Source organism: Tigriopus californicus, chromosome 2, assembly GCF_007210705.1.
Source record: "Tigriopus californicus strain San Diego chromosome 2, Tcal_SD_v2.1, whole genome shotgun sequence".
NCBI lineage: Eukaryota > Metazoa > Arthropoda > Copepoda > Harpacticoida > Harpacticidae > Tigriopus > Tigriopus californicus.
This window is the reverse complement of record NC_081441.1, coordinates 15256398-15265986: the sequence shown is the minus strand read 5'-3', so window position 1 is coordinate 15265986 and position 9589 is coordinate 15256398. Positions and strand designations below refer to the sequence as shown.

General features: G+C 46.0%; 1 protein-coding gene across 1 annotated transcript; it reads right to left on the bottom strand.

Annotated features, from left to right (window-relative positions):
* Positions 1 to 3124: 3124 nt before the first annotated feature.
* On the bottom strand, positions 3125 to 4054 carry LOC131893371 (uncharacterized; the record flags this gene model as incomplete). Its single annotated transcript, XM_059243366.1, has 1 exon — positions 3125 to 4054. A coding segment is annotated over exon 1 (930 nt), but the record flags the coding sequence as incomplete, so codon positions are not given.
* Positions 4055 to 9589: the final 5535 nt, after the last annotated feature.

Genomic DNA, 9589 nt, shown 5'->3' with positions numbered 1-9589 from the left:
TGTGGAAGAGAGAAGATATGGGATCTGGCTTTGGCACGGGCGCCCTAGCAGTAACCACCTATATAGTGCATTTGCGAAATTGTGTTTTTGTGACGTTCGAGGATATGATGTCAAAGGGTACACCCTTTGCAATTCGTTCCACTCCATGCTGTGTTCGAATTATTTTTAGCACATTGATTTGGTGGCAAACAATGGGAGGGTTTCAACCGCCTTTCGGGTTAGAATTAGATCATGGTCAGCATAACACTAACTGTAGCCACTGTGCTCAACCACTTTCCTTCTTTATCGAACAAATTTTTGAGCGGGAACGATGGCCTGAACATCTTTATACTCACTCTGCTCAGAGTTTTTTTCTCCTAAATTTCCCGACCAAAACATTGCCAAGCCTTCAATAATTTTCCCTCCAGAAATCGGTCGTTTTCCGACCGTATTTTTATGATTAAAATTCCATGAAAAAGTAGTTTTTTTTTTTGGGCTCAAAAAGTTAGATCAAAATAGTTTGAAGAAACTGAATTTAGCCTGAAGAAAAAAATTCCGACCCCTCGCGATTCATCCGCGAACCATTTTGTTTTAAAATTTCCAGTAGATGTGGACGCCATTGGACGGTTTGCAAAAATGACGTAAGATTCATCCTTGGAAAACCAAGGCGTTGGCACCGGGTTATTGCCAATCGCCAATGTGGAGCGTTGCCGTGTAGAGGTACTGAACTCCTTCATTACGAACACATGAAGGCAGGCACGAAATGGACACGTTTTTAGTCAACTGCAAAAGTTGCTCCGTTTCTCTGAACCTAAAAAAGGTGTTCAGACCCTAAGAAAGAACAGCCCTAGGAAAGTTCCAATGCATTTATGGCCTGGGCTGTGTTTTGGTATTAGTGAATAGCCGATTGTTTCCAATTTGTTTCTGGATAGCTTCGCGTTATGGGCGTTAATTTGTTGTCCTCAGATGCCTAACAGTCAATTTGTCGGCTGACACTTTTTTTGCCCTCGATTTGGTGTCAAATTTAGATTCCTAATATCTTGCTCTTCTTTCAAAACGTTTTTAATCTCCTAAGGACATTTTCATTTCCTTTTACGTTGCAAGATCATAAGGAATCAGTTTAGTTTTGCGCTTTCAACAAACCAAAAAGGTAGCATAAAGACTTAAAAAGAATGGTCGAAGGTGTTCTGTGTAGATAATTTCCCTGGGGTAGTCGGCTCGGTATATGGTAAAACATTTATATAGGTGGTGGGTGTGTGTTTGGTGGTGTGGAGTTGTCGTGGGTGTGGTTTGGTGGGTGGTGGTGAGATGGTGGTTGGGTGGTGTTTATGGTTCATACTGTTGGGGTGTGGTGAGTGTGGGCTGTGGGTGGGGGTGTGTGGTTGGGGGTGTGGGTGGTTGTTGTGGTTGTGGGTGGTGGTGTTAGTGGTATGTATGACTGTGACTGTGTGTAGGCGGTTCGTGTAGGTTGCGGGTAGTGTGCATAAGAGCGCTTGTATTATTGTTGGTTTTTTGTGAGGTATGGGGTTTTGTAGTTGGTGGTTTTGTGGCTAGTTAATTCGGATGGGAGTCATGTGGGATGCTGCAATAGTGGGGTAGAACGTATTGATATCAGTTTATTTGGCGGCGTATGTGACGTTGTCTGTCTGTGTGTTGGAGGGTGCGCTAATGGTGAGAAATGTGTGGGTGTTGTGACCTCGCTGGCCGGTGGCTGTGGAGATAGGGCGGATCAGAGTGATGGATAGGCATCAGGATTTTTAGGTGAAGAGGTGGCTGTGCGCGTTTGTTGCTGATGGCTCTGTCAGATGTGGTTTGTTGTGTGGGCATGTCCGTTTGTGGGGTGGGTGTGCTTGGGCTTGTTTTCGTTGGTTACGTTTGTTGGGGGAGAAGTATGTTTCCGGGCCTATGTGTACATTTGGTTTTGGGTTTTGTGGGCTTGGTTTTTCACATGCTTCTCTAACCGCTAATGTGAATGTAAACCCCCATACTTAATGAAAAGAAATATACATATATTTGTCCAATTAAGTCACCTTGCCCAAGATTTGGGAGTCATAAGCTCAAAACTACTTCTAAGAGGTTGCCCTTGCTGCAATGAATACCGGCTGCCATCTATTGGTGGATGATCTTGAAACGGTAATGGCCCGAAAATATGACCAGATTAGACCATGTGGAAGTCTGCGTGCTTCTGCACTAGCTTCAAATTTGTTTTAAAAATCCCTCATGCTAAGTGGAATTATCGACATCCTTATTTACATTACAGGTGACCCAATATGCATGTGATTTCTAAGAATCTGGCTCCAGAGGGATGCACCCAATATTACTTTGGTTCGTCAACGGATATTATCCAAACTTACAATTTTGAAATGGTACGGCACTTGGCAGATCAAATCAAAAATTATTTGCATCAGGTGAGCTATTGTCCACAACTGTTATTATCTAAGCTTTATAGTCGAATATCAGTAAACCCATTTTTCGTTTGCAAAGCAAACAGGATGCCATTTTTGATCTGTTTTCAAAGATATTTTTCAGTCTCCTTTGAGTTATTCACGAATCTTTTGGCTGTTTTCCTGCCTTTTGGAGATACTTCCCAATTGTCTTCCGCATGATCGTAGTTTTTCTGTATATAAGGCGCTAAGTCGTGAGATAACTTTAATCAGAATGATGGCCCCAGGAAAAAGATGGTTTTTGATAGTTTTGCTAACATGCATTTTAACTAATAGCGTTTAGATTTTGATCCAATATAATCGAAGATGCAAAATGACTCTCCTGAACTTCAAACGAAGGCATCAAAAACTATAAAAGAGGCATACCAAGCCATAATGTGACACACCAAAAACAGATAGAAGGCATGCAACATCTGACAACAAGAGAGTGGCTAGTAAAACCAACGCAATTGCACCTAACACATATTTTGGGGCGCACATAAAGAAGAAAATGGCTCACCAAACCAGGAAAACACGGCACACCAAAAAAAAAGAGGCTGGCTGTGGCGGACCACGTAGGTCCACACGACAAGTCGGAGGATGGTAGTTGACAGTTATTGATCAGGGAAACGACTGTATTTATAGGAACACGGAAATGAGTAATGAAAGAAGACGTAGGAAGAAAGCAGGGAAAGAGGCGAGCAAAGGTGCAGGGGTCGCACGCAGTGCTCCCCCCAGCTTCTGCCTAGGAGTTGAGAGGGCTGGGTTTGCTGAGGTGCGAGGTGGCTGAGGTGCGGGGCCGAGGGTGCGGGGCCGAGTGCGGGGCCGAGGTGCGGGGCCGAGGCTGCGGGCGGGCGCGAGGTGCGGGGCCGAGGTGCGGGGCCCGAGGTGCGGGCCGAGGTGCGGGGCTGAGGTGCGGGGCCGAGGTGGGGCCGAGGTGCGGGGCCGAGGTGTCGGGGCCGAGGTGCGGGCCGAGGTGCGGGCCGAGGTGCGGGGCCGAGGTGCGGGGGCCGAGGTGCGGGGCCGAGGTTGCGGGGGGCCGAGTGCGGGGCCGAGGTGCGGGGCCGAGGTTGCGGGGGCCGAGGTGCGGGGCCGAGGTGCGGGGCCGAGGTGCCGGGGCCGAGGTGCGGGGGCCGAGGTGCGGGGCCGAGTGCGGGGCCGAGGTGCGGGGCCGCACGAGAGTGCGGGGGCCCGAGGGTGCGGGGGTCGCCGAGGTAGGGGCCGATGTGCGGTGGCCGAGGTGCGGGGCGGAGGTGCCGGGCCGGAGTGCGGGTGCCGAGGTGCGGGGCCGAGGTGGCGGGGCCGAGGTGCGGGGCACGTAGGTGCGGGCGGGCGGGCCGAGGTGCGGTGTTGTTTAGCGTGCGGGGTGGGCTTCGAGGTGTCGGGGGCCGGGTGCGGTGGTTGCCTGGTGAGGTGCGGGGAGACCGGGAGGTGCGGGGCCGAGTGCGGGGGCCGAGGTGCGGGGCCGAGGTGCGGGGCGAGTGTGCGGGGCCGAGGTGCGGGGCCGAGGTGCGGGGCCGACGGTGCGGTGCCGAGGTGCGGGTGCCGAGGTGCTGGGGCCGAGGTGCCGGGGCCTGAGTGTGCGGGGCCTGGGCAATAGGTAGACTCCCAGATCGTGGAGCCTGATGGAGGTGGTGCAGGGCCCAGGGCATGACTCGTCCAGAGGGCGTTGTTCCACGGTGAGTCGGGAGTGGCCGTGAGTCGACGGAGTTCAGCCTGTGGTTCAGGAGAAGCTCAGCTCGGGTCCAGAGGGTGGTACTCCACAGTGAGTAGGAGTCGTCCTGAGTCGTGAGCTGGCCGTGTTACGGCCGGGTGACATAACGGTCAGCCGGCGTCGGGGTCACCACTGTGGCGGACCAACGTAGGTCCACCAACATGACCAAGTCGGAGGATGTGAGTTGACTAGTTTTATGTGATCAGTTGGAACGCACTGTATTTATAAGGAAACGGAAATGAGTAATGAAGAAGAGTAGGAAGTAGTCGGGAAAGAGGCGAGGCAAGGTGCAGGGTCGCCACATGCTGGCTATTTTTTTTTTGACATGGATTGTGCTGATGTGGTGGAAACACTGTAGTTGCGTGACAAGATATGTCTCGATCAATCCACCTCAAATGTATGGCTAACGGCGTTTGCAATGAGCCCTTATATTTCAAGGTTACGATTTCAATTCCGACACATTTGGGAATTGACGTGTTGAAGAATGAACAAAATGATAATTGCTTTAGTGCATGGTATAAGAATAAGTCACAACAATATTTCAATCGTATTGAAAGCGCGATCTAGCCTCTCTTTCCACCATCGAAAATGGGGATTTATTTGCGTTTTGAATGGTATCTGCCGTTGTGCATGTTAGGTGTGCGTGACAACTAAATACTATTGATTATGATGTCCAAAGGACCACCTTTTTGTGTTCTGATTAGCATGTGCATATTTCTTTTTTATATTGTGCTTTTGTTGCTTTCTCTTTTGGTGTGCCATACATACTCATTTGTGCGTGCCACTTTATTCCTTCTCTCTGCCCATCGCCATTTTGCCCATCGTTGTGTTTTGATATTTATGAGACTACCTCTAGGGCGAATTTAGGTGTCTTTATTAATCATAGATTTATTTGATTTCCATAACTTTCAGACGAGAGCGCGGAAATTGCAAGATATGTTACACTGCCATTGAAGCCATTGACGTGTCAGTTAGTGGACTAGACGGGGCAGAACATGGCTTACTATTAACGACGTAAGTGAATGTAAAATCAGTATTTTGTTCTGCCATGTTGTTTAGAAACTGATGAGAAGAAGAACGCGAGGGTCGAGCACAGCAAAGGCATACTAATAATGCCTGGGTATTTCAGGATGCGAATGTTTGTGGATTACACCGCTGGGGCGGCCGAGTGAGGGCTTTGACTGCATTGTCATTCCGGGCTTGAGGAAAGATACCGCTGACAGCGAACGCATAGGAGAGTCGTGTGCGGACATAACGGTGGACTCACTATAATGCTGCTGGGGCGCCTCGGTCCCTATTTGTTGTAAAGTGCTCTTTTTCCACGGTCTCGGCCGACCAAAAGTCAGTCAAATCCTTGGCCTAATGTTTTTCATATGATTTGTTCCAGCCAAACGCCAACCCTTCAATGTGCGTTTCCTCGCGACAGTTATGAATCTGCGGACGAACTGGATCTTGGATTCCGTCTAGTTTACACCCAGAACTCGAATGGATGCTAACTAAACCAGATGCAGGACTTTGTTCCTGTCTTTTCCCTTCCTAGACAATATGATACCGACTATGATTATAATAATCCCGTGAACTTGATTTAATCACATGCTGCAAGCATATTAACGTCTAATGTTTTGATTATATGAGCCAAAATGAACGAATCAAGTTAGTGCATTATTCAAAAGGTAGATTTTTGAAGGAAAAGGAAGCTAGACGTAACTTCCACCACGAGGAAATACAATTCAAGAAGTGCCTGGATGGAACTGTGGAACTGAGATTTTCCTACGCACCTCTAACACTCATACTCAATACTATAATTGACTCTAAATACTACTCGCGATAACACTCCATAATAATAAGGTTTTTGTTTCCCTTTAACGATACGTTAAAATGTGATCATTACGAACGATGGACACTCGCCGTAGGTCATGAGAAAAAGGACTTATCTTGGTGCGATTTCCCACCACTTGAGGCAGTTTTTTTTTATTTTCAAGATACATTCAACCTCGTTGTCGGCATCTTGCTTATCCCTGTAGAACTTTCTTTAAGAAATGATAGGTGTGCTGATGAATTCAATACTGAGAACGTTGATCTTTTCGATCGAAAGCGATCTTCCCAAGCCCTAACAACAACTGAACGTAAATGTTTGTGACGAGGTCCTCTCCGGAGATGAGTTGGGCAAATACTTGTGCTTGCTATATTTATACTTACCAAACAAATGCCCGTGCTTACTTCCAAATGATCTTAAGAGATGTTGCTAAAGCCAAATGAGATTTTCGTGTCCAATTTCTTGTATACAACGATTAGTGATCGGCTTTGAAAGTGATTTGCGCCTTGAGCAAAAATCAAAGAGGGTTAGAAATGAGTAAACGGTTTTCCTCAGAAGAAAACCGGCTCCGAAAACCCACTCGTATTGCTGCTCTACGTGCACATCAATTTCAAGTCCGATCTCTACCAATGGTAATGGATGGTCATCTTCTCAAAAGAACGCCGGAACACAATTCTCCGTCACAAATGGTCGTCATCGAAGGATTTGCTGGAACATCTAACCTTAGTTAACCTGAAGGTGGTCGAAAATCGTGTTGGAAGAAGGGCCATAAGAGGGCTAAATATGAAGGGAAGTGCACAGTTTGGGACAATCTAGAAAAAGGGAGTAAGGAACTTGACTAGACTTACTTTGTCTCACCTGGAAAGCGACAATACGAAAAAAGAGCGAGAAAGCCAACCACCAACTTATCCAGGGACAGTGCCATGAAAGCGAGTGGAAAGCTAAAGATAATTTAGAATGGCATAAACTCCCACGCTCCATACACGGTTCCCTCCCACGGTTCCCTCTACGGTTCCCTCCACGAGCCGGGAGATCAATTGCAATAGTGACGAAATCTACTCGCATGCACCTACATCTTTTTTGTAGTTAAGATTTGAAGGATTTTGTAACCGATACAAAGAATAACATTCAGTGTAAAAAAATAAAAATGTCATGTCGGAACACAAAGCGGTCGGGAACAATGATGAAACATTTGGTCTACCAATGAATTTGTATTAGATGATCAATGAAGCCGCCGAACATAGGGTTTGTCAGGGATTTTGCTACAATGAGAAACATATGTCCCATTGAAATATCAATTCTTCCTTTCACTCCTTGTGATTGAAAAACCTTTGCTTTCGTTTGTGCACCCGTTCCTATTTATGAAATTTCGGCTTCATTCTTGATTCGAACTTGAGCTTATGAGTTCGAAGTTGAAGTGCAAACTCAGGAAAGCGGTATTCCTGATTTTTTGACTATTTCAACTCAAGAAAAAATATCACTTTGTCTTCCACTATTCGCATGCTCGTCGGGATTGAAAGGACTTCGGATCGGAGAGAGAAGATTACACATTCGCCACTAATTCTGTCTCAGGTTCCCATGAAGACTTTTCACACGTTCTCGTGGATATCTCTCATTCACACTTCAACAAGAATAAAACATTACCATTTTCACAAACATATCACCCTAACTATCTTTTCTGTCATGCGTTTTAGAGTTGAAAAAGGCGTCTTTTCGGAAGGATGTCGTGCTTCCATGAGCCTTGCTTTTTTAGAATAAAGACTTAGAAATGAGGCATAACTAGTCATGGGCATCAATTGCTCAATTTCAAATTTTTATTCAATAAACAAGGACACAAGCGTGGACGGGAATACAAATGGTATTTCATATAGTGGATGCTATATATCGGCCAATAGTTTTGGAAGTGGCCAAAACATAACCGTGCTGTTTAAAAGTCTCAGGGTTTTCCAAATTTTCGCTTTTCTGTTCCTTTCTTTCCCCGAAACAACGCGTGAGCTGTACAAACTTCTTTGACTCACCGACTCCTCAAAACTTGAGCATAGAAATTAGTGCCATTCATTAGTACAATCAAAATCCCAATAATTAGGATCTTTCTCAAAATGGTTCGGCTTCTAGACCTTGTAAGTGCTGAAGCACGCCGTTGCTTGGAGATGGTCCTCGAAGGCAAGGAGATTACTTGCATCAACAAACCTTTCGTGGCGGAAGCATTGGTGATGTGGGTCAATGAGACCAAAGATCTCGTCTGCACACCAAAGTTGACATAAAATTAAGTCCCTCATTAAAGAACGAGGAGGAGCAAGATTGGGTTGAGTCAGTATTCGAAGGACATGCTCTCAACATGGAACGTATACTCTTGATCAAAGAATCAACCTCAGTTGATGATGTGCTTTGAAGAAATTCTGCGTCATTCAACTCTTCTGGGGTAAGGTACGACGCCATAGCCAGAAAAACTCTCCTCCGCTTTTTCCCCGAGATTCTTGAAACTTTGCAAAGAAGAGCTTTTGCCTCCAGTTGGTCGAATTCGGAAAAAAATCTGGGGACAGTCGGTGGCTCTTGGTCAGCTACACAAGCTTTGAACAACACAACTTTGAAATGATCCACTTTATATGTAACTGATATTAATATGGCCTGCCTTTAATAAAAGAGATCTACGTTTCGTAATTACTTACTTTAATTCGAAAAGTGGCTCAGAGTTACTATGACCAAGAGCAGGCCATTTTGGAGGAAGGCTCGTTCGCAGTCCATATTCCTAGAAGTCCGTGGACCATGGAATTGAACTTCTGTGACTAGATTAACAATAACATTTTCTTGACTTTTATCATTTTATTGTGTTGCCATCAACGACGCAATCGTTCAGCAACTTTATGATTGGCCAACTATTTGTTGTCATTGAAGGAACATGAATGAATTACCTGTTGTCCGACGTCCGCACGTGGACATCCCTCGAATTCCGCCAACATCTTCTTATTAATAATGCCAGAATAGAGGTCCCAAAATGAAAAAAGTTAGCAGAAAATGCCCCGAACTGCTTGGTCGTCCACAAGGGCTGCCCACTCAACAAAAATGTAGTCAAGTGGTGATAATTCAATTTTACTACATTGTAAGCGATAGACAGCCCTTCCAAACGACCGAAGCGATACAATTTTTAGCTCATATCAAGGTCTCCTCGTCTCATTCTGAGATCCTTCAAATAACGGTCATCCACTCGGATCGTGGAGGGGCTCCGCCCAAACATCTCTGAGATGGGGCTAAACTTGAGGGTGGGGGCGACTTGCCGATCTGGGCCTGAGCATAGCTCAATCACAATCACAAATTGGTTTGGACCGGAAGCAATTAATTTGTTTTCTTATCGTATGTGTTCTACTTCTTGAGCACTTAATTAATAGTGCTTCTTTTCCATTCTCTCGGTTTTAATATTTTTCCCAATTGTGCCATTACTCTTTTTTACACATTGTGTCTGTGAGTGGCTCTCAACAATAAACAATAAAACATCGGGCTCCACTCCATCCCGACGCTTCAGGAGGATCCCGTCATTGGACTAATGAGGGGTCTCTCGAAGGAAGTCTTGCTCCCGCACAATAAATCCCCTAATCCGTCCAATGACGAACACCCTTCCGACAAAGGCAGGGCAGTAGTAACGAAATTAGTTCCTTTTTC